This window comes from Heterodontus francisci, chromosome 4, assembly GCF_036365525.1.
Source record: "Heterodontus francisci isolate sHetFra1 chromosome 4, sHetFra1.hap1, whole genome shotgun sequence".
In the NCBI taxonomy this organism is placed as follows: Eukaryota; Metazoa; Chordata; class Chondrichthyes; order Heterodontiformes; family Heterodontidae; genus Heterodontus; species Heterodontus francisci.
The window spans coordinates 149,359,121-149,384,882 of record NC_090374.1 but is presented as its reverse complement, the minus strand read 5'-3'; the positions used below and the strand labels follow the sequence as shown (position 1 = coordinate 149,384,882).

General features: G+C 45.7%; 1 protein-coding gene across 1 annotated transcript in view; it reads right to left on the bottom strand.

Annotated features, from left to right (window-relative positions):
* The window catches only part of zcchc7 (zinc finger, CCHC domain containing 7), a 398,044-nt gene extending 372,883 nt beyond the window's left edge, over window positions 1-25,161 (bottom strand). The window contains exons 1-2 of the mRNA XM_068030315.1: window positions 25,068-25,161; window positions 19,509-20,131 (exon numbers count right to left, since the gene is read on the bottom strand). Of these exons, the coding sequence (XP_067886416.1) occupies window positions 19,509-20,112 (604 nt within the window). The 5' untranslated portion in view covers window positions 20,113-20,131; window positions 25,068-25,161. The remainder of the gene's footprint in view (window positions 1-19,508; window positions 20,132-25,067) is intronic.
* Between the last annotated feature and the right edge of the window lie 601 nt (window positions 25,162-25,762).

Sequence of the window (25,762 nt, the reverse complement as noted above, 5' to 3'; positions counted from 1 at the left end):
AAAACCTCCTTCCCATAAACCAATGCTATCACCTTCCTACCATTCCTGTTCAGGTGTTTCAGTATTTCCTTTTTTCAAGATGCTTTCTTATACTTTACCCACACATTGGATAAGGCTCATAGTTTTTAAGCTTACTCAGGCATTACTTCTGTTTTGAATAATTCCATGAAGATAGTGGTAAACAAGTGAACAATTTTGTTGGCTATTCTTACCAGTGCTCCCAGGCCTAGTGCCTCTTTTTTTGTTTGTACCTTCCTCAGCGTACCAGTGATCATGTTATCTAAATTCTTGTTTTCAAACCTAGAACATACTTTGTCCTGCCAAAAATGTTTCCATCACTTGGAAAACGGTTGGGGGCAAAATTACAAACAGAAATCCTCTGTAAATCTCCTCACTATCCAAGGCCCCAAACACTCCTTTCAGGTGAAGCAGCAATTTACTTGTACTCCTTTCAATTTAGTATACTGTATTTGCTGTTCACAATGCGGTCTCCTCTACACTGAGGAGACCAAACGCAGATTGGGTGACCGCTTTGCGGAACAACTCCACTCAGTCCGTAAGCATGACCCTGAGCTTCCGGTTGCTGGCCATTTCAACAGCTCCCCCCACTCCGGATCTCATGCTCACATCTCTGTCCTGGGATTGCTGCAGTGTTCCAGCGAACATCAACTCAAGCTCAAGGAACAGCACCTCATTTGCCGAGTAGGCACACAACAGCTTACTGGACTGAACACTGAGTTCAATAATCTCAGAGCATGACGGGCCCCCCTTTTTATTTTTAGTTATTTTTTCCTTTTTATTTGTTCATTTTATGTTAATTTGTTTAGTTTGTTTCTACTGTGCCTACCCACTTTTTTTTTTTAATTTTGTGCTTGGAGCCAGGGCTGTTCATTTTACAGTCAATTGACACCCTCTCTGTACTAATGCTTTGTCTTTCACCACACCATTAACATACCGTTTGCCTTTGTTCCATGACTTTCTGGTCAGTTATTCTCTGTGACCTTGTCCTTTCAACACCTTCTCTTTTGTCCCACCCCTGCTTTACTTGTTTAAAACCTTTTACATTTCTAATATTTGTCTGTTCTGATGAAGGGTCACTGACCTGAAACATTAACTCTACTTCTCTCTCCACAGATGCTGAGTATTTCCAGCATTTCTGGCTTTTATTTCAGGTTTCCAGCATCTGCAGTATTTTGCTTTTATTTATCCACTGTAAATGGTAAAGTCATCATTTTTTTCTAAATTTTACCTCAGAAAAAATAATTGACCTTGGATAAGAGCTTCAAAATTCATGGTATGCTATTTTTAGGGTTTCGTTCAAACAAAACTTCATACATTTCCAGATATTTCACTAAACTGTAAGAGGACAGGGTTTACAAACATCAAGGACTTGTACTGTGAATATCCATTCAACTAGGCGAGACCGAGCCGTCCTACGAGGAGTCAGGTACTGGCGAGCAAGAGTTCCAGCAGTTGAAAAGAGGCTGCGAGAGACCAGGGACAGAGCAAGACCGAGCAGACCTGCAAGGAGACAGGCACCGGCGAGCGGGAGTTCCAGAAACTCTCACAGGAACAGAGAGAGATCTCCACGACTGACATCACAGTTCAAAAAGTGACGCGTTGCAAGGGGAGGCAGCTGATTGGTAAGTAGGAACAGGTGAGTATTTCTACCCTTTTTTACTACTTTCAATAGCCGAAGTAAAAGTAAAAGGTAGGGAATTTAGATTGTAGTAGGTAGTGTTTGGAGTAGAGTAAGGTCCCTAGTGTAATTCGTACTCTAAATTAAAGGGAGTAACTAAGGAGCTTAATCTAAGGCTAAGTCATGGCAGGAAAGCTCAGCCCTGTGGCATGCTCCTCCCCGCGCTATGTGGGAAATCAGGGACACTACCAGTGTCCCTGGCGACCATGTGTGCAGGAAGTATGTCCAGCTGCAGCTACTAGCTGACTGCATTGCGCAGCTGGAGCTGCGGATGGACTCACTGTGGAGCATCCGCGATGCTGAGGACTGTGTGGATAGCACGTTTAGCGAGGTGGTCACACCGCAGGTAATGGTTCCAGAGGCAGAAAAGGGATGGGTGACCACCAGGAATAGTAGTAGGCACAGGCAGGGGGTCCCTTGTGGCCATCCCCCTCTCAAACAGAAATACCGCTTTGGATACTGTTGGGGGAGATGGCCTCCCAGAAGAAAGCAGCAACAGCCAAGTTTGTGGCACCACAGATGGCCCTGCTGCACAGGAGGGGATGAAAAAGAGTGGGAGAGCCATACTGATAGGGGATTCAATCGTAAGGGGAACAGACAGGCGTTTTTGTGGCCGCAAACGAGACTCCAGGGTGGGATGTTGCCTCCCTGGTGTTAGGGGCAAGGATGTCTCGGAGCAGCTGCAGGACATTCTGAAGGGAAAGGGTGAACAGTCAGAGGTCATGGTACACATTGGTACCAATGACACAGGTAGAAAGAGGGATGAGGTCTTGCAACAAGAATTTAGGGAGCTAGGTAGCAAATTAAAAAGCAGGACCTCAAAGGTTGTAATCTCTGGAGCGTCACTCAGGAGGGTTTAAACTAGTGTGGCAGGGGGGTGGGAACCAGAGCAGTAGGACAGCTAGTGAAATAAATGAGGAGGACATAGTAAATAAGGCCAGTAGGACTAAGAGGAAGAGCAGGCAGGGAGATGTTGCTGAGCACAGCGGGACTGGTTGTCTGAAGTGCATTTGTTTCAATGCGAGAAGTATAACAGGTAAGGCAGATGAACTTAGAGCTTGGATTAGTACTTGGAACTAGGATGTTGTTGCTATTACAGAGACTTGGTTGAGGGAAGGGCAGGACTGGCAGCTAAATGTTCCAGGCTTTAGAAGCTTCAGGCGGGATAGAGGGGGATGTAAAAGGGGTGGGGGAGTTGCATTACTGGTTCAGGAGAATATCAAAGCTATACTGCGGGAGGACACCTTGGAGGGGTCATGCAGCGAGGCAATATGGGTGGAGCTCAGGAATAGGAAGGGTGCAGACACGATGTTGGGGGTTTACTACAGGCCTCCCAACAGCCAGCAGGAGGTAGAGGAGCAGCTATGTAGACAGATTTTGGAACGATATAAAGGTAACAGGGTTGTGGTGGTGGGTGATTTTAACTTCCCTACATTGACTGGGACTCGCTTAGTGCTAGGGGCATGGATGGGGCAGAATTTGTGAGGAGCATCCAGGAGGGCTTCTTGAAACAGTATGTAGATAGTCCAACTAGGGATGGGGCCATTCTGGACCTGGTATTGGGGAATGAGCCCGGCCAGGTGGTCGAAGTTTCAGTGGGGGAGCATTTCGGGAGCAGTCACCATAATTCCGTAAGTTTTAAGGTACTTGTAGATAAGGATAAGAGTAGTCCTCGGGTGAAGGTGCTAAATTGGGGGAAGGCTAATTATAATAATATTAGGCAGGAACTGAAGAATTTAGATTGGGGGTGGCTGTTTATGAGGGTAAATCAAAATCTGACATGTGGGAGTCTTTCAAAAGTCAGCTGATTAGAATCCAGGACCAGCATGTTCCTGTGAGGAAGAAGGATAAGTTTCGGGAAGCTTGGATAACACGGGATATTGTGAGCCTAGTCAAAAAGAAAAAGGAAGCATTTGTAAGGTCTGGAAGGCTAGGAACAGACGAAGCACTTGAGGAATATAAAGACAGTAGGAAGGAACTTAAGCAAGGAGTTAGGAGGGCTAAAAGGGGTCATGAAAAGTCATTGGCAAACAGGATTAAGGAAAATCCCAAGGCTTTTTAATACATATATAAAAGAGCAAGAGGGTAACCAGGGAAAGGGTTGTCCCACTCAAGGATAGAGATGGGAATCGATGTGTGGAGCCAAAGGAAATGGGCGAGGTGCTAAATGAGTACTTTGCATCAGTATTCACCAAGGAGAAGGACTTGGTGGATGATGAGCCTAGGGAAGGGAGTGTAGATAGTTTCAGTCATCTCATTATCAAAAAGGAGGTGTTGTTGGGTGTCTTGCAAAGCATTAAGGTAGATATGTCCCCAGGGCCTGATGGGATCTACCCCAGAATACTGAGGGAGGCAAGGGAAGAAATTGCTGGGGCCTTGACAGAAATCTTTGCATCCTCATTGGCTACAGGTGAGGTCCCAGAGGACTGGAGAATAGCCAATGTTGTTCCTTTGTTTAAGAAGGGTAGCAAGGATAATCCAGGAAATTATAGGCCGGTGAGCCTTACGTCAGTGGTAGGGAAACTATTAGAGAGGATTATTCAGGACAGGATTTACTCCCATTTGGAAACAAACAAACTTATTAGCGAGAGACAGCATGGTTTTGTGAAGGGGAGGTCGTGTCTTACTAATTTGATTGAGTTTTTTGAGGAAGTGACGAAGATGATTGATGAAGGAAGGGCAGTGGATGTTATCTATATGGACTTCAGTGAAGCCTTTGACAAGGTCCCGCATGGCAGACTGGTACAAAAGGTGAAGTCACACGGGATCAGAGGTGAGCTGGCAAGATGGATACAGAACTGGCTCTGTCATAGAAGACAGACGGTATCAGTGGATGGGTGTTTTTTTTGAATGGAGGGATGTGACTAGTGGTGTTCCGCAGGGATCAGTGCTGGGACCTTTGCTGTTTGTAGTATATATAAATGATTTGGAGGAAAATGTAGCTGGTCTGATTAGTAAGTTTGCGGACGACACAAAGGTTGGTGGAGTTGCGGATAATGATGAGGATTGTCAGAGGATACAGCAGGATATAGATCGGTTGGAGACTTGGGCGGAGAAATGGCAGATGGAGTTTAATCTGGACAAATGTGAGGTAATGCATTTTGGAAGGTCTAATGCAGGTGGAAAGTATACAGTAAATGGCAGAACCCTTAGGAGTATTGACAGGCAGAGAGATCTGGGCGTACAGGTCCACAGGTCACTGAAAGTGGCAACACAGGTGGATAAGGTAGTCAAGAATGCATACGGCATACTTGCCTTCATCGGTCGGGGCATAGAGTATAAAAATTGGCAAGTCATGTTGCAGCTGTACAGAACCTTAGTTCGGCCACACTCAGAATATTGCGTGCAATTCTGGTCGTCACACTACCAGAAGAACGTGGAGGCTTTGGAGAGGGTACAGAGGAGGTTTACCAGGATGTTGCCTGGTCTGGAGGGCATTAGCTATGAGGAGAGGTTGGAAAAACTCGGATTGTTTTCACTGGAACAACGGAGGTGGAGGGGCGACATGACAGAGGTTTACAAAGTTATGAGCGGCATGAACAGAGTAGATAGTCAGAAGCTTTTTCCCAGGGTGGAAGAGTCAGTTACTAGGGGACATAGGTTTAAGGTGCGAGGGGCAAAGTTTAGAGGGGATGTGCGAGGCAAGTTTTTTTACACAGAGGGTGGTGAGTGCCTGGAACTTGCTGCTAGGGGAGGTGGTGGAAGCAGATACAATAGCGACGTTTAAGAGACATCTTGACAAATACATGAATAGGAAGGGAATAGAGGGATATGAGCCCTGGAAGTGCAGAAGGTGTTAGTTTAGGCAGGCATCAAGTTCGGCGCAGGCTTCGAGGGCCGAATGGCCTGTTCCTGTGCTGTACTGTTCTATGTTCTTTGTACTCCTACTGCCACGTGCTCGTGAGAATAGGAATAGGAGGATACAGCAGGTGAATGCGTGGCTGAGGAGGTGGTGCAGGAGGGAGGGCTTTACTTTCCTGGATCACTGGGTCTGTTTCTGGCAAAGGTGGGACCGGTACAAGTTGGATGGGTTGCACCTGAACCGGAACAGGACCAACATCCTGGATGGGAGGTTTGCTTGTGCTGTTGGAGGGGGGGGTTTAAACTAATTTGGCAGGGGGATGGGATACAGAGTGGAGTTAGAGTAGGGGGTGATGCACAGTCAAATATAGAAGAGAAACTGAGTCAGAGGGAAGGCAGAGCAAATATAGACCTGTTAAGGCACAAGTGAAAAATGCAAGGCTGGATTGCATGTATTTTAATACAAGGAGTCTTTCTAATAAGGCAGATGAATTCAGGGCATTGATTAGCACATGGCATGATATCACAGAGACATGGTTTAGGGAGGGGCAGGACTGGCAGCTCAATATTCCAGGGTATAGAATCTTCAGGCGTGACAAGGGAGGGTGTAAAAGAGGAAGTGGCATTGCGCTGTTGATCAAGGAGTCAACTACTGCACAGTGGCGCAGTGGTTAGCACTGCAGCCTCACAGCTCCAGGGACCCAGGTTCGATTCTGGGTACTGCCAGTGCGGAGTTTGCAAGTTCTCCCTGTGTCTGCGTGGGTTTCCTCCGGGTGCTCCGGTTTCCTCCCACATGCCAAAGACTTGCAGGTTGATAGGTTAATTGGCCATCATAAATTGCCCCGAGTATAGGTAGGTGGTAGGGAAATATATAGGGATAGGTGGGGATGTGATAGGAATACGGGATTAGTGTAGGATTAGTATAAATGGGTGGTTGATGGTCGGCACAGACTCGGTGGGCCGAAGGGCCTGTTTAAGTGCTGTATCTCTAAACTAAACTAAACTAAAGAGGGATGATATCTTAGAAGGCTCCTCAAATGAGGCCATATGTGTGGAACATAAAAATAAAATGGGGGCAATCACTTGGCTGGGAGTGTACTACAGGCCTCCAAACAAACAGTCAGGGAGAGATAGAGGAACAGATATGTAGGCAAATCTCAAAGAGGTGTAAAAATAATAGGGTAATAATAGTTGGGGATTTCAACTTCCCCCAAATCAACTGGGAAAGTTTTAGTGCAAAAGGCTTAAAGGGGGCGGAATTCTTAAAATGCATACAAGAGCTTTTTGAGCCAGTACGTAGCGAGTCCTGCAAGAGAAGGGGCAGTACTGGACCTAATCCTAGGGAATGAAGCCAGACAAGTGGTAGAAGTGTCAGTGGGGGAACATTTCGGGGATAGTGACCATAACTGTAAGATTTAAGGTAGTTATGGAAAAGTACAAAGATGGACTGAAAATAAAGGTACTGAATTGGGGGAAGGCCGATTGGGGGAAGACAATAAAACAGGATCTGGCCAAGGTGCACTGGGAGCAGCTACTTGTAGGAAAGTCGACATCAGATCAGTGGGAGTCATTCAAAGAGGAAATAGTGAGAGTTCAGAGCCAACATGTACCCATTAAGGTGAAGGGTGGGACCAACAAGTCCAGGGAACCCTGGATGTCAAGGGATATAGAGGATTGGATAAGGAGGCTTATGGCAGATTCAGAGTGCTGAAAATAGTGGAGGCACAAAAGGAGTATAGAAAGTGTAGGGGGGTACTTGAAAAAGTAATTAGGAGAGCGAAAAGGGGACATGAAAAAACAGTGGTGGGCAAGATAAAGGAAAATCCCAAGGTGTTTTGTCAGTATATTAAGGGCAAGAGGATAACCAGGGAAAGAGTAGGGCCCATTAGGGACCAAAGTGGCAATCTGTGTGCGGAGCCGGAGGACATAGGTGAGGTTTTAAATGGTTACTTTTCATCTGTGTTCACTATGGAGAGGAAAGATGTAGGTGTAGTGATCAGGGAGGGGGACTGTGATATACTTGAACATATTAGCATTGAAAGGGAGGAAGTATTTGCTGTTTTAGTGGGCTTAAAAGTGGATAAATCCCCAGGCCCAGATGAGATGTATCCCAGGCTGTTATGTGAGGCAAGGGAGGAGATAGCAGGGGCTCTGACACAAATTTTCAAATGCTCTCTGGCCATAGGAGAGGTACCAGAGCATTGGAGGACAGCGAATGCGGTACCATTATTCAAGAAGGGTAGCAGGGATAAACCAGGTAATTACAGGCCAGTGAGTCGAACATCAGTGGTTGGGAAACTATTGGAAAAAATTCTGAGGGACAGGATTAATCTCCACTTGGAATGGCAGGGATTAAACAGGGTTAGTCAGCATGGCTTTAACTAACTTGATCGAATTTTTTGAGGCGGTGATGAAATGTGTAGATGAGGGTAAAGCAGTTGATGTAGTCTACATGGACTTGAGTAAGGCTTTTGATAAGGTCCCGCATGGGAGATTGGTTAAGAAGGTAAGAGCCCATGAGATCCAAGGAAATTTGGCAAATTGGATCCAAAATTGGCTTAGTGGCAGGAGGCAGAGGGTAAGGGTTGAGGATTGTTTTTGCGAGTGAAAGCCTGTGATCAGTAGTGTACTGCAGGGATCACTGCTGGGACCCTTGCTGTTTGTTGTGTACATTAATGATTTAGACATGAATATCGGAGGTATGATCAGCAAGTTCGCAGATGACACGAAAATTGGTGTCGTAAACAGTGAGGAGGAAAGCCTTAGATTACAGGACGATATAGATGGGATGGTAAGATGGGCGGAGCTGTGGCAAATGGAATTTAATCCTGAGAAGTGTGAAGTGATGCATTTTGGAGGCAAGGGAATATACAATGGATGGTAGGACCCTAGGAAGTACAGAGGGACCCTGGTATACTTGTCCATAGATCACTGAAGGCAGCAGCACAGGTAGGTAAGGTGGTTAGGAAAGCATATGGGATACTTGCCTTTGTTAGCCGAGGCATAGAATATAAGGGCAGGGGGATTATGATGGAGCTGTATAAAATGCAAATTAGGCCACAGCTGGAGTACTGTGTACAGTTCTGGGCACCACACTATAGGAAGGGTGCAGAGGAGATTCACCAGGATGTTGCCTGGGCTGAAGCATTTCAGCTATGAAGAGAGACTGAAAAGACTAGAGGCGTTTTCCTTAGAGCAGAGAAGGCTGAGGGGAGATATGATTGAGGTATACAAAATTATGAAGGGCATTGATAGGTTAGATAGGAAGAAGCTTTTTCCCTTAGCGGAGGGGTTAATAACCAGGGGACAGAGATTTAAGTTAAGAAGCAGGAGGTTTAGAGTGGATTTGAGGAAAATAATTTTCACTCAGAGGGTGTTTGGAATCTGGAACGCACTGCCTGAAGAGGTGGTAGAGGCAGGTACCCTCACGACATTTAAGAAGTATTTAGATGAGCACTTGAAACGCCATAACATACAAGGCTACGGGCCAAGTGCTGGAAAATGGGATTAGAACAGTTAGATGCTTGATGGCCGGCACAGACACGATGGGCCAAAGGGCCTATTTCTGTGCTGTATAACTCTATGACTCTAGGAAGAAGAAAATGCTAAGCTATATATTTTGAGGCAAAAAAAATAGTGAGATATACGATTGACATGGACAGCAGCCAGTCAGGAAGAATAAAGGCATGTACAGAAAAAACAGTAAGCAAAGTCCAACACAACAGTTCAAATTAATCTTCTAATTTAAATCACTGGAAAATTAAACTGAAACAATAAGCAAGGGCACATTGATTTCCCCCACCCCCACCAAGGAAAATAAATGTTAATACACAAATCACTGTTTTTATTAGAATTAGAACATTACAGCGCAGTACAGGCCCTTCGGCCCTCGATGTTGCGCCGACCTGTGAAACCATCTGACCTACACTATTCCATTTTCATCCATATGTCTATCCAATGACCACTTAAATGCCCTTAAAGTTGGCGAGTCTACTACTGCTGCAGGCAGGGCGTTCCACGCCCCTACTACTCTCTGCGTAAAGAAACTACCTCTGACATCTGTCCTATATCTTTCACCCCTCAACTTAAAGCTATGTCCCCTCGTGTTTGCCATCATCATCCGAGGAAAAAGACTCTCACTATCCACCCTGTCCAACCCTCTGATTATCTTATATGTCTCTATTAAGTCACCTCTCCTCCTCCTTCTCTCCAACGAAAACAACCTCAAGTCCCTTACATTTTTATATATAAAATCAAAGCCATCCAACTGTCATTTTGTCTGTCAACTGCATTCCATTCTTAATTCTGCCTCCAAACAAAATTAAACATCTTCTCTGCTGGTGGTCTGAAGTAAACTAAACTAGTACACAATTAAATAGCTGGTAATTTAATAGTTACACCTGAATAATATTGAGCATTTATTCTCCAGCTTGTTGGAAAAACATAGTAACTCAGAAATCCTGTTAGAAGATGAAACTCAGTCTTTCACTTGGACTGAGAGAACTGCACTGATGTAACTTGGGGAACTGCAAACCCTGCACACTTGAAGACTACAATATCTCCCTTCAGCGAACAAGAGTTATAAGTGCGGGAAAATCTGGATTTAAAATTTCAGGCTTTTGAGAGAAGTATATGCCTTCAAGATAAAATGGAATGAAACCAGACGGACCACCCAGCATCGACCTAAGCACCGGAAACAACTACGGCAAACCCAGCCCTGTCGACCCTGCAAAGTCCTCCTTACTAACATCTGGGGGCTTGTGCCAAAGTTGGGAGAGCTGTCCCACAGACTGGTCAAGCAACAGCCTGACAAAGTCATACTCACGGAATCATACCAGACAAACAATGTCCCAGACTCTGCCATCACCATCCCAGGGTATGTCCTGTCCCACCGGCAGGACAGACCCCGCAGAGGTGATGGCACAGTGGTATACAGTAGGGAGGGAGTTGTCGACTCTGGACCCCCATGAAGTCTCATGGCATCAGGTCAAACATGGACAAGGAAACCTCCTGCTGATTACCACCTACCGCCCTCCCTCAGCTGATGAGTCAGTACTCCTCCATGTTGAACACCACATGGAGGAAGCACTGAGGGTGGCAAGGGCACAGAATGTACTCTGGGTGGGGGACTTCAATGTCCATCACCAAGAGTGGCTTGGTAGCACCACTACTGACCAAGCTGGCCAAGTCCTAAAGGACATATCTGCCAGACTGGGTATGCGGCAGGTGGTGAGGGAACCAACCAGAGGGGAAAACATACGTGACCTTGTCCTCATCAATCTGCCTGCCGCAGATGCATCTGTCCATGACAGTATTGGTAGGAGTGACCACCGCACAGTCCTTATGCAGACGAAGTCCCGCCTTCACATTGAGCATACCCTCCTTCGTGTTGTGTGGCATTACCACTGTGCTAAATGGGATAGATTTCGAACAGATCTAGCAATGCAAAACTGGGCATCATGAGGTGCTGTGGGCCATCAGCAGCAACAGAACTGTCCTCAACCACAACCTGTAACCTCATGGCCTGGCATATCCCCCACTCTACCATTACCATCAAGCCAGGAGACCAACCCTGGTTCAATGAAGAGTGCATATGCCAGCAGCAGCACCAGGCATACCTCAAAATGAGGTGTCAATCTGGTGAAGCGATAACACAGGGCTATCTGCGTGCCAAACTGCATAAGCAGCATGCGATAGACAGAGCTAAGCGATCCCATAACCAACGGATCAGATCCAAGCTCTTCAGTCCTGGTGGACTGAATGGTGGTGGACAATTAAACAACTAACTGGAGGAGGTGACTCCTCAAATAGCCCCATCCTCAATGTTGCTGAGCAAAGCGGGACTGGTGGTCTGAAGTGCATTTGTTTCAATGTGAGAAGTATAACAGGTAAGGCAGATGAACTTAAGAGCTTGGATTAGTACTCGGAAATATGATGTTGTTGCTATTACAGAGACTTGGTTGAGGGAAGGTCAGGATTGGCAGCTAAATGTTCCAGGATTTAGAAGCTTCAGGCGGGATAGAGGGGGATGTAAAAGGGGTGGGGGAGTTGCATTACTGGTTAAGGAGAATATCACAGCTGTACTGCGGGAGGACACCTTGGAGGGGTCATGCAGCGAGGCAATATGGGTGGAGCTCAGGAATAGGAAAGGTGCAGTCATGATGTTGGGGGTTTACTACAGGCCTCCCAACAGCCAGCGGGAGGTAGAAGAGCAGATATGTAGACAGATTTTGGAAAGATGTAAAGGTAACAGGGTTGTAGTGGTGGGTGATTTTAACTTCCCCTATATTGACTGGGACTCACTTAGTGCTAGGGGCTTCGAAGGGGCAGAATTTGTAAGGAGCATCCAGGAGGGCTTCTGGAAACAATACGTAGATAGTCCAACTAGGGATGGGGCCGTACTGGACCTGGTATTGGGGAATGAGCCCGGCCAGGTGGTCGAAGTTTCAGTTGGGGAGCATTTCGGGAACAGTGACCATAATTCCATAAGTTTTAAGGTACTTGTGGATAAGGATAAGAGTAGTCCTCGGGTGAAGGTGCTAAATTGGGGGAAGGCTAATTATAACAATATTAGGCAAGAACTGAAGAATTTAGATTGGGGGCGGCTATTTGAGGGTAAATCAACATCTGACATGTGGGAGTCTTTCAAACGTCAGTTGATTAGAATCCAGGACCAGCATGTTCCTGTGAGGAAGAAAGACAAGTTTGGCAAGTTTCGGGAACCTTGGATAACATGGGATATTGTGAGCCTCGTCAAAAAGAAAAAGGAAGCATTCATAAGGGCTGGAAGGCTAGGAACAGACGAATCCCTTGAGGAATATAAAGACAGTAGGAAGGAACTTAAGCAAGGAGTCAGGAGGGCTAAAAGGGGTTATCAGAAGTCATTGGCAAACAGGATTAAGGAAAATCCCAAGGCTTTTTATACGTATATGAAGAGCAAGAGGGTAACCAGGGAAAGGGTTGGCCCACTCAAGGACAGAGAAGGGAATCGATGTGTGGAGCCAGAGGAAATGGGCGAGGTGCTAAATGAGTACTTTGCATCAGTATTCACCAAGGAGAAGGACTTGGTGGATGATGAGCCTAGGGAAGGGAGTGTAGATAGTCTCAGTCATCTCATTATCAAAAAGGAGGTGGTGTTGGGTGTTTTGCAAAGCATTAAAGTAGGTAAGTCCCCAGGGCCTGATGGGATCTACCCCAGAATACTGAGGGAGGCCAGGGAAGAAATTGCTGGGGCCTTGACAGAAATCTTTGCATCCTCATTGGCTACAGCTGAAGTCCCAGAGGACTGGAGAATAGCCAAAGTTGTTTCTTTGTTTAAGAAGGGTAGCAAGGATAATCCAGGAAATTATAGGCCGGTGAGCCTTACGTCAGTGGGAGGGAAATTATTAGAGAGGATTATTCGGGACAGGATTTACTCCCATTTGGAAACAAATGGACTTATTAGCAAGAAGCAACATGGTTTTGTGAAGGGGAGGTCATGTCTCACTCATTTGATTGAGTTTTTTGAGGAAGTGATGAAGATGATTGATGAAGGAAGGGCAGTGGATGTTATTTTTATGGACTTCAGTAAAGCCTTTGACAAGCCTTTGGCAGACTGGTACAAACGGTGAAGTCACACGGGATCAGAGGGGAGCTGGCAAGATGGATACAGAACTGGCTGTGTCATAGAAGACAGAGGGTAGCAGTGGACGGGTGCTTTTCTGAATGGAGGGATGTGCCTAGTGGTGTTCCGCAGGGATCAGTGCTGGGACCTTTGCTGTTTGTAGTATATATAAATGATTTGGAGGAAAATGTAGCTGGTCTGATTAGTAAGTTTGCGGACGACACAAAGGTTGGTGGAGTTGCAGATAGTGATGAGGATTGTCAGAGGATACAGCAGGAGAGATCAGTTGGAGACTTGGGCGGAGAAATGGCAGATGGAGTTTAATCTGGACAAATGTGAGGTAATGCATTTTGGAAGGTCTAATGCAGGTGGAAAGTATACAGTAAATGGCAGAATCCTTAGGAGTATTGACAGGCAGGGAGATCTGGGCGTACAGGTCCACAGGTCACTGTAAGTGGCAACGCAGGTGGATAAGGTAGTCAAGAAGGCATACGGCATGCTTGCCTTCATCGGTCGGGGCATAGAGTATAAAAATTGGCAAGTCATGCTGCAGCTGTACAGAACCTTAGTTAGGCCACACTTAGAATATTGCGTGTAATTCTACCAGTAGGACGTGGAGGCTTCAGAGAGGGTACAGAAGAGGTTCACCAGGATGTTGCCTGGTCTGGAGGGCATTAGTTATGAGAGGTTGGATAAACTCAGATTGTTTTCACTGGAACGACGGAGGTGGAGGGGCGACATGATAGAAGTTTACAAAGTTATAAGCGGCATGGACAGAGTGGATAGTCAGAAGCTTTTTCCCAGGGTGGAAGAGTCAGTTACTCGGGGACATAGGTTTAAGGTGAGAGGGGCAAAGTTTCGAGGGGATGTGCAAGGCAAGTTCTTTACACAGAGGGTGGTGAGTGCCTGGAACTTATTGCCGGGGAGGTGGTGGAAGCAGGTACCATAGAGACGTTTAAGAGGCATCTTGACAAATACATGAATAGGATGGGAATAGAGGGATACGGACCCCGGAAGCGTAGAAGGTTTTAGTTTCGGCAGGCATCAAGATCAGCGCAGGCGTGGAGGGCCGAATGGCCTGTTCCTGTGCTGTACTGTTCTTTGTTCTTTGATGGGGGAGCCCAGCACATCAGTGCGAAAGTTAAGGCTGAAGCATTTGCAACAATCTTCAGCCAGAAGTGCAGAGTTGATGATCCATCTCGGCCTCCTCCTTAAGTCCCCAGCATCACAGATGCCAGAATTCAGTCAATTCGATTCACTCCGCGTGATATCAAGAAATGACTGAAGGCACTGGATACTGCAAAGACTATGGGCCCTGACAATATTCCGGCAATAGTACTGAAGACCTGTGCTCCAGAACTTGCCGCGCCCCTGGCCAAGCTGTTCCAGTACAGCTACAACACTGGCATCTACCCTGCAATGTGGAAAATTGCCCAGGTATGTCCTGTACACAAAAAGCCCCATCAGCCTACTCTCAATCATCAGTCAAGTTATGGAAGGTGTCATCAACAGTGCCATCAAGCAGCACTTGCTTAACAATAACCTGCTCAGTGACGCGCAGTTTGGGTTCCGCCAGGGCCACTCAGCTCCTGACCTCATTACAGCCTTGGTTCAAACATGGACAAAAAAGCTGAACTCCAGAGGTGAGGTGAGAGTGGCTGCCCTTGACATCGAGGCAGCATTTGACCGAGTATGGCATCAAGGAGCCCTTGCAAAACTGAGGTCAATGGGAATCAGGGGGAAAACCCTCCGCTGGTTGGAGTCATACCTTGCGTAAAGGAGGATGGTTATGGTTGTTGGAGGTCAATCATCTGAGCTCCAGGATGATCAATGCAGGAGTTCCTCAGGGTAGAGTCCTAGGCCCAACCATCTTCAACTGCTTCATCAATGACCTTCCTTCAATCATAAGGTCAGAAGTGGGGATGTTCGCTGATGATTGCACAATGTTCAGCACCATTCGTGACTCCTCAGATACTGAAGCAGTCCGTGTAGAAATGCAGCAAGACTTGGACAACATCCAGGCTTGGGCTGATAAGTGGCAAGTAACATTCGCGCCACACAAGTGCCGGGCAATGACCATCTCCAACAAGAGAGAATCTAACCACCTCCCCTTGACATTCAACGGCATTACCATCACCGAATCCCCTATCAACATCCTCGGAGCTACCATTGACCAGAAACTGAACTGGAGTCGCCATATAAATACCATGGCTACAAGAGCAGGTCAGAGGTTAGGAATCCTGCAGTGAGTAACTCACCTCCTGACTCCCCAAAGCCTGTCCACCATCGACAAGGCACAAGTCAGGAGTGTGATGGAATACTCTCTACCTGCCTGGATGGCTGCAGCACCAACAACACTCAAGAAGCTCGACACGATCCAGGACAAAGAAGCCCGCTTGATTGGCACCCCATCTACAAACATTCACTCCCTCCACCACCAACGCACAGTGGCAGCAGTGTGTACCATCTACAAGATGCACTGCCGCAATGCACCAAGCCTCCTTAGACAGCACCTTCCAAACCCTCGACCTCTACCAACTGGAAGGACAAGGGCAGCAAATGCATGGGAACACCACCACCTGCAAGTTCCCCTCCAAGTCACACACCATCCTGACTTGGAACTATATCACCGTTCCTTCACTGTGGCTGGGTCAAAATTCTGGAACTCCCTTCCTAACAGAACTGTGGGTGACCCTACCCCACATGGGCTGCAGTGGTTCAAGAAGGCAGCTCACCACCACCTTCTCAAGGGCAATTAGGGATGGGCAATAAATGCTGGCCTGGCCAGAGATGCCCACGTCCCATGAATGAATGAAAAAATAAATCACAAATAAGGCATTTGAAAACAGGACAACTTCTGGTTCACCTTTTCCTTTTTGGGAAAACTGCACATGGTTTTACACTAATTAATTAAAATAGCCATTAATAAATCTGAATCAATCAGGTGGAAGATTTAAAAGGTAGGAAAAAATTTGGTATGTGCGACATAAAATCTGGAACACAGCTGAAGCGGAAGCATTTGCATCCACTTTCAGCCAGAAGTACTAAGTGGATGATCCATCTCGGCCTCCTCCAGAGGTCCCCAGCATCACAGATGGCAGCCTTCAGCCAATCCGATTCACTCTCCGTGATATCAAGAAATGACTGAAGGCACTGGATACTGCAAAGGCTATGGGACCTGGCAACAGTACTGAAGACTTGTGTTCCAGAACTAGGCCCGCCCTAACCAAGCTGATCCAGTACAGCTGCAATACTGGCATCTATCCGGCAATATGGAAAATTGCCAGGTATGTCCTGTGCACAAAAAGCAGGACAAATCCAACCTAACCAGTTACCACCCTATCAGTCTACTCTGGATCATCAGAAAGTGATGGAAGGGGTCGTCAACAGTGCTCGGAAGCAGCTCATCAATAAACTGCTCACTGATGCTCAGTTTGGGTACCGCCAGGGCCATTCAGCTCCTGACCTCATTACAGCCTTTGTCCAAAAGAGCTGAACTTCAGAGGTGAGGTGAGAGTGACTGCCCTCGACATCAAGGCAGCATTTGACCGAGTATGGATCAAGGAGCCCTAGCAAAACTGGAGTCAATGGGAATCGGGGAAAACTCTCCACTTGTTGGAGTCATACTTGGCACAAAGGAAGATCGTTATGATTGTTGGAGGTCAATCATCTCAGTCCCAGGACATCACTGCAGGAGTTCCTCGGGGTCTTGTCCTAGGCCCAACTATTTTCAGCTTCTTCATCAATAACCTTTCCTCCATCATAAGGTCAGAAGTGGGGATGTTTGCTGATGATTGCACTATGTTCAGCACCATTCGCAACTCCTCAGATACTGAAGCAGCCCATGCCCACATGCAGCAGGACCTGGGCAACATCCAGGCTTGGGCTGATAAGTGGTAAGTAACATTCGCGCCACACAAGTGGAGGGCAATGACCATCTCAAACAAGAGAGAATCTAACCATCGCCCCTTGATGTTAAATGGCATTGCCATCGCTGAATCCCACACTATTAACATCCTGGGGGTTACCATTGACCAGAAACTGAACTGGACCAGCCACATAAATGCTGTGACTACAATAGCAGGTCAGAGGCTGGGGATTCTGCGGCAAGTAACTCACCTCTTGACTCCCCAGTGCCTGTCCACCATCTACAAGTCAGGAGTGTGATTGAATACTCTTCACTTGCCTGGATGGATGTAGCTCCAATAACACTCAAGAAGTTCAACACCATCCAGGACAAAGCAGCCCGTTTAACTGGCACCCCATCCACCACCTTCAACATTCACTCCCTTCACCACTGACACAGTGGCAGCAGTGTGTACTATCTACAAGATGCACTGCAGCATCTCACCACGCCTCCTTCAACAGCACCTGGCAAACCCGCGAAGTCTACAACCTAGAAGGACAAGGGCAGCAGATGCATGGAAACGCCATGTTCCCCTCCAAGCCACACACCATCATGACTTGGAACTATATCGCCGTTCCAAAATTCTGGAACTCCCTTCCTAACAGCACTGTGGGTGTACCTACACCCCAAGGACTGCAGCGGTTCAAGAATGCAGCTCACCTTCTCAAGGGCGATTCAGGGTGGGCAATAAATGCTGGCCTAGCCAGCGACGCCCACATCCCATGAACGAATTTTTAAAAAATGCTGCCAAAATGTGAGTCGAAAATGCAACGCAGACGAGGTTTCTATATTACATATTAATATTTATCTTGGCATCTGAAGAGACCATATGGGATTTCTGTCTTCTAAATCGCTCTTACACTGCATTTGAACCACAAGTGAAACCTAAAGTAAAACAGTTTCTCCTTGATGCTACAGTTGCGGTACTACAATTTCTTCACATTGGTACAAAGTTAAATCATTTCATACTGACACGACAGTTTTAGTGTAACTAGCATTCGATGTCTGTTGCTCTTTACTATCTGATGCAAGGATTTTTTTTTAATTAATTCTTGGATTGGCATCACTGGCAAGGCCACAATTTATTATCCATCCCTAATTGCCCTGAAAAGGTGGTAGCAGGCCTTCTTAAACCACTGAGAGTGGTTTGATACAACTGAATGGCATGCTCGGCCATGTGAGCTGACAGTTAAGAATCAGTCATGCTGGTGTGGGACTGGAATCACATACAGGCCAGAACTGAGTAACGATGGCAGGTTTCCTTCCCTGTGGAATATTAGTAAAACAGTTGGGATTTTATGACAATCCAACACCTTCATGGTCACTTTTACTGATCTCAGTTTTTTATTTCCAATTTTTTTTTTAAAACTGAATTCAAATTCTCAAACTGGATTTCTAGTCCAGGCATTCAATTACTAGCTCATTAACATAATCACTATACAACTATATCCCTAACAATACAAACAATCCCTCAATAATGCACTGAAATGTTGGTTGATGTTATATACTCAAGTTCTAGCGTGCCGCTTGACTCACTGACCTTCTAGCTTAGAGGCAAGAGTGATAACCATTGAGCCAAGGTTCCAGCGAGTGTGAAATACTTTCTATCTGTACCCAGGTATCAAATATTTTCATTGAGACAATTTCACATCTAGTCTGAGTCAATAAAATAGGTTCTTAACTAATACCAACACATCAACATATCAGGGTACATTCTGCTGATTACTTCAAATAAATCAAGAAATATGATGCTTAAAGAAATTGTCCAAATGAATGCTTTAGCAGTTTGGGGCAGCACAGTGGCGCAGTGGTTAGCACCGCAGCCTCACAGCTCCAGGGACCCAGGTTCAATTCTGGGTATTGTCTGTGTGAAGTTTGCAAGTTCTCCCTGTGTCTGCGTGGGTTTCCTCCGACTGCCAAAGACTTGCAGGTGATAGGTAAATTGGCTGTTATAAATTGCCCCTAGTGTAGGTAGGTGGTAGGGTTAGTATAAATGGGTGGTTGTTGGTCGGCACAGACTCGTGGGCCGAAGGGCCTGTTTCAGTGCTGTATCTCTAAATAAAATTTAAAAATAACTCAGGTAATCCTGTGCATCATTTAAAATCTTTTGTAGCTTGTACATTTCATGTACTTATTGCAGCTTAGCTTTATCTATTCTAAACTATATTTGGAAACAGCTTCATATTGTTGGGTTTTCCCATTATATTTAATTTGCAATTAGAATTCAATACCTGCCATTGACTTCTTATTGTTATAACCTGCAAAATATTTTTTTTCTCGCAAGCTGTGCAGGTAATATGCTTCACTGTATAACTGGCTGGAGTCAGCATTTTGGGATAAACAAACAGGCAACAGAGTTCATCTACCAACAAATTATCATCTGAAGAGGAGATTTTAGAGTTGTCAAACGAGAAAAATGTTCCCTTATTTCACCATGTAGAAACAGTTGCCTTAGTTACACTATGGGATATATTCTGATACACTGTCAAAACTCCTACCTTCTTTGTTTCTCAGTGTTCCACAACCTACAACGTTGAGCTGGATGTTGTCATCATTTTCTTCTTCCTGATCTTGCCCCAGCACCATCCAACTCTCAATTTTTTCATCCTCCTCTGCTCCTGAATTTTCACTCCCTATCATCATCGTTTCTTGGATCTGAGACAATTTACGCAGTCTAGCCACACTTGGTGGCGGACAATGGGTATGTCTGGCTGATCCTTGTGCAGGCTCCCCTTTTCTTTCACTGAGCACACATTCTGAGGGTTTAACACCCTTGCAGGCATATACACTATCATCTTCAGTGTCTGACAAAATGATGACACCAGGGCTATCTGAAATGACTATGGCATCACTATCAGAAGTAACAACTGCTTTTTCTGTTCTTCCTGCCGATTTTACATTGTCTTCAACTGAAGCAGTCTCATGATCCACAACAGCTGGGCACTTCTCTCCACCCATCTTCACTCCATTGAGGTTGTTTGCATAGTGCACTTGACTGTATAACTGGAACTCCACATCACTATCTATCTCCGTTTCGCTGGAAGAGTCTTCACGGTAGAGCTCATCTTCATATGCCTCTAAATCTTCATAACCAGCAAACATTGTGAAAGGGGAAAATATCCTGTATAAAAACACAGTAAAGTGTTTTAAAAACAGTCAGGTGACAATCACCAAAAGATATTGACAAGACTTTGGAAACATACATCAATCAACAGACAAGCAGAGATCTGGGGGACAAAAACACCCCAGGGGAGAAAAACACGAAAAAGGCAAAAAGAGATGGAGGTCAGAAGACAGACATAGATCAGGACAGAGAGAAAGAGATAGTAAAGAATTGGAGAGGCAAGAGATTCAGAATTCACAGATAGAGAAAAAAGTCAGAGAAAGGGATGGATCAGAGCAACAGACACAAATCCAATGGGAAAAGAATGAGCAAATAAAGAGTCAGGGAGGCAGACATCAAAGGGGCAGTGTCCTGGAGAAAGATCAGGGAGGGAGAAGGATTGATACCACAGATACAAGCATTGTAGAAGAGAAAAACATTCAGAAACATAAAAAGAGATCAGAAGGGAAACAAACAGATAAGGGCAACAGAATGAAAAAGACAGACTGGGGTTAAGAGAAGATAACAGAACTGAAAGTAATTAGTATTAATAAAGAGCTAGTACTTGGAAAATTAACTGGATTGAAAGTTGATAAATCCGCTGGATGAGTTGAGCAACATCCCAGTGTATTGAAGGAGATGGCTATGGAAATAGTGGATGCATCTGGTGGCTATCTTTCAAAATTCTACAGATTCTGGAAGGGTTCCTTCAGACTGGAAAGTAGCAAATGTAACCCCACTATTTAAGAAGGATGCGAGAGAGAAAACGGAGAACGACAGATCTGTTAGTTTGAAGTCAGTAGTAGGAAAGATGTTAGAATCTATTATAAATGATGAGATAAGGGCACACTTGGAAAATAATGATATGATTGGGCAGAGTCAATATGGATTTCTGAAAGGGAAATCATGTTTGACAAACCTGAGTTTTTTGAGGATGTTACATGTAGCATAGATAAAGGAGAACCAGTTGATGTGGTGTATTTGGATTTTCAGAAGGCTTTTAATAATGTCCCACAGAGGAGATTAGTAAACAAAATTACAGCACATGGGATTGGGTAATATACTGCAATGGATTGAGAATTGGTTAACAGACAGAAAGCAGAGAGTAGGAATAAATGGGTCATTCTCAGGATGGCAGGCTGTTAGTAGTTGGGTACCACAAGGATCTGCGCTTGGGCCACAGCTGTTCACAATCTACATAAATTATTTGGATGTGGGGACCAATTGTAATATTTCCAAATTTGCTGATGACACAAAACTAGGAGGGAATGTAAGTTGTGAGGAGGATACGTAAGTTGTGAGGAGGATACAAGGAGGCTTCAAGGGGACTTGGGCAGACTAAATGAATGGGCAAGAACATAGCAGATGGAATATAATGTGAATAAGTGTGAAGTGATCTACTTTGGTAGAAAAAACAGAAAGCAGAGTATTTCTTAAATGGTGAGATTCGGAAGTGTTGATGTCCAAAGAGACCTGGGTGTCCTTGATCATGAATCACTAAAAGCTAGTATGCAGGTGCAACAAGCAATTAGGAAGGCAAATGGTATGTTGGCCTTCATTGCAAGGAGATTTGAGTACAGAAAATGTCTTGCTGCACTCGTATAGAGCCTTGGTGAGACCGCACCTGGAGAATTGTGTACAGTTTTGGTCTCCTGATCTTAGGAAGGATATACTTGCCATAGAGGGAATATAACAGAGGAGATTGCAGAAACTGGGCCTGTATTCTCTAGAGTTTCAAAGAATGAGATGTGATCTCATTGAAACTTACAAATCTCTTACAGGGTGTGACAGGGTAGATGTGGATAGGATGTTTTTTCTGGTTGGTGAGTCTAGAACAAAGGGACAGTCTCAAAATAAGGAGCAGCCCATTTAAGACTGAAATGAGGAGGAATTTCTTTACTCACAGGGTGGTGAATCTATCGAATTCTATACTCCAGAGGGCTATGGAAATTCAATCATTGAGCATGTTCAAGACAGAAATCGATAGATTTTTGGATGCTAATGACATCAAGGGATATGGTGATAGTGGGGAAAAATGGCGTAGAGGTAGATGATCAGCCATGATCTGTTTGAATGATGGAGCAGGCTCGATGGGCCGAATGGCCTACTCCTGCTCCTATTTCCTATGATTCTATATACAGAAACAGATTCAAATATGTACATTCACAAGACACACACACACATCAGTGGGCCTCCTATAAGGCTACTCACAATAAACTGACTACGAACTGTTTTATAATGACAGATTAATGGAAGGTTCCTGGCTGCTTTTCCTAGCATTAATGGGCACCCCAGTGACCTTGAAGCATGATCACATGGTATTCCACCAGCTCAATGGAAGCCTTCCATGACCAGTTGGCACTGAAGGATGTGACTCATCTGAACAATTAACCAAACTAAAATTTCCAGTTAGTACATTCATACAAACCTTCAGTTGACTGCATCAACTTTTGAGTTCGCAATGGCCTATACGTGGGAACTGCTGGTGGGGGGAATGAGTAAACATTTGTACAGATACTTGTTCTGGTGGTGTTGGCCAACCTACGAGGACAAAAATAGAAACCCTCCCCACCGGAGGCTTTAAATCCCCTCTCTGCTCCATCCCTTCCAAAATAAATGGCATGCACCTGGGCCTATTTTCATGGACCAAAAAAGATGACAATGGGTTGCCCCAGGATTACCAAGAATCAGCACAAGTGTCCCTTTTAGGGCACCACTACCAGTCAAAATAAAATAAGCTCAACATAAGCAACAAAGTACCAACAAAAGTAAACAGAACCTTCCCAACTAAATCAGAATATTATCAGTGTCTACAAGGCACTCTGTATCCTGCAGTGCCCACCAGTCACGGAAGGCGTCAAGCACAGCAGCAGACAATACATGCTCCCTCCCTGAGGCGGGCGGGCTGGAACAAACCACGGAAGAGAGGCAGGCAGCCAGAGCAACTCCACCCCCCCCCCCCACCCCCACCAAGCTTCATGCCATCCTAGACCTACAAATTGTTGTTATCCAGGCCCAGAAGCAGACCCATCAGAATGTCCTCGACTTACCACACCCCTCCACAAATGGCAGTCAAAGATCAAGAGCGTGGAACTAAATTGTAACTAAAAGTTCAGGAGCAGCCCCTTCAGGTAACTTTACAGGGTCTGCAATCTATCACACTGAATATATGCAGGGGCCATGGACTCCTCTGGGCTGCAAAGTCCTCATGTGGCCTGGGAGTCCATGAAAAACTGCTGCACATTATTGCTGCAACACTCTCCACACCAAATCATGCAATAGCACAAGGAAGGACTGTCATGTATGGAGGTTTCCATTAGGCCCACCCTCCTCTGCCAGACTGCAAGAGGACAAGCCAGGACGGGAATGGGGGCAAGGAGGTGGAGTGTGTGCAGGAGCATTCTGCAGAGTGTGGAATAGCATGGAAGGAATGTCCATGAGATGGCTCAAGTCATGACGTGCAGGTTCCCAAAGGAAGTTTCAGGGCTTTGAGCCTATGACCAATTCAGCAATTCCATCTGAACAAGGCAGGATCTCTTCATACTCCTGAGCTTCCTTGATGCACCAAGCAGAGCCAGGGCCAAACGTGACCCGGATGGCTTTGGTCACAGACCAGGCATAGCACCAGAACAACTGACGCAACAATGCCTCCAGTGACACCCAACCCGCTCCACCACCATTTCGTACATCTCTGACTCTGGTTATCTTTGTGGCCTAGCAGACACGTTGCCCAAACTAGCCACACAGAGGTACTGATTGTATGGTAGCCAGAACATACCATTGTGGCAGATCCTCAACGTGCAGAAACTGAAGGTAGAAAGCTGCAAACTAAGTGCAAAGTCATACCATTACCTCCTCATCCACATATCTAAGCAGCAGAAACATATTTCCTTTTGTTCCCAAAGTCGACAATAATCTTCCTCTGAATTTTGGGTGACAAAATCAGAGGAGAGATCAAAGTGACCAACTAGTACTGTAGCATAGTGGTCACCAGTTGGTTTATGACCAGCGCCCAACCTCTGTAGTAGAGCAGTCCTATCCAGCACCCTAGCTCAGCCAGTTCTTCCCAGTTTGCCAGGCAGGCTTCCTCAGTGGGACCTGGACGGATTTACATACCGAAGGTGGATGGTGCTCCAAAGAACCAGAACCCCCCTGGCAATTGCCAGTGATCTACAAAACGTCCAGAAAATGTTTCCAAATTGATCCACATCCTTGCAAGTCAATGGGTCCATAACCATGAGGTGCATATCATCAGGGTAAGTCAAAAGGGTGACCTTCACACCCAGCTCGAACACAGCGAGTCCCAACAACCATTATCACAAGAGGTACAGGAAAGGGTCCACACAGATGGTGTATAATTGAACAGATATAGGACAGTCCTGACATACCCCTCTCCCAAAGCAAAAGGTCCATTAACCTTAATCAGACACACCCGTAGCAGCATAGAGAAGTCGAATCCAGGTGAGAAAATGCAACCTGAACCCGAATGCCTGTAAAGTCCTGAATAAATATTCTGACCCACTTTATTCAATCCCATCACCTGACTGACCAATCTTCTGGGTAAGGTGGATCAGGACCCAGACCAGATAGATACCAACCAGTCCACCTGGAAGTTACAGCAACTCCAGGATTGGAGACAACTCAGTGGCATGTGACCACTCCATTGTCTCCCTCGCCCCAGGTGCTCTAAGCGCGCGCCTGCCAACATGCATGCATGTCTGTATGCGCGCGAGCCCGCGCACACGACAAGTCAGCACGTGCGACGCTCTTCATCTGGGGGTAACGGAAAAAGTTGAAGTAGTCATCAGGCCCCGGGATGCCAACGTCTCCCCACGCTGTGCGACACCCAGGACACGCATAAATCTTCTCTGGCGTTGGGACCCCGACCTTCGGCGAGGAGTTTCCTGTTAATTTAAAGCATGTTAAAGGGGAGTTTTATCCCATAGACACCAACCTGTATACACCAGGAACAAGCTGCACAGCAGCTCTGCGCTCTCTCACTCGACCATCACAGCTGGCCGACTAGAACTACCAGTAGCCCTTCCCGGCGTTTGTGCAGGCGAAAAAAAGGTTCCGCAACCTTTACTGGAGCTGGCCGACAATGAAGTATCCCTTGATTGAATCTTTCACTAACAACCGACAAATTGCGGCGCAATTTTTTTATTCCGTCTAGTCAAAAAAGGAGTAAATCCAATTTTTAATGCATCAAATTGACAATGCATTTTTGTATTATCACTAATGAGCCAGTAGATTATGGGTTCAAATCCCACTCCACATATGTCTGGACCAGGGGTGCCAAATTCAATTTGCATGATGGGGCTGATCGGACATACTGGCACTTGGCGTGGGTCGTACTCAACGCTGATTATTTGAACGCACTGGGTAGAAATTAGTATGTGTTTTGCCCATTTTTTGAGCGCGATGTGTACTTATTTCTGGGCGCGAGGTGCAACACCTAAACTACATAGCAGCAGATTAAAGAACTAGCTCCGAAGAAGGGTCACTGACCCGAGAAGTTAACTCTGCTTCTCTCTCCACGGATGCTGCCACACCTGCTGAGTATTTCCAGCATTTCTTGTTTTTTATTAAGATTTCTAGCATCCGCAGTATTTTGCTTTTATTTTGTATTTATATAGGAGTTTTCATGAC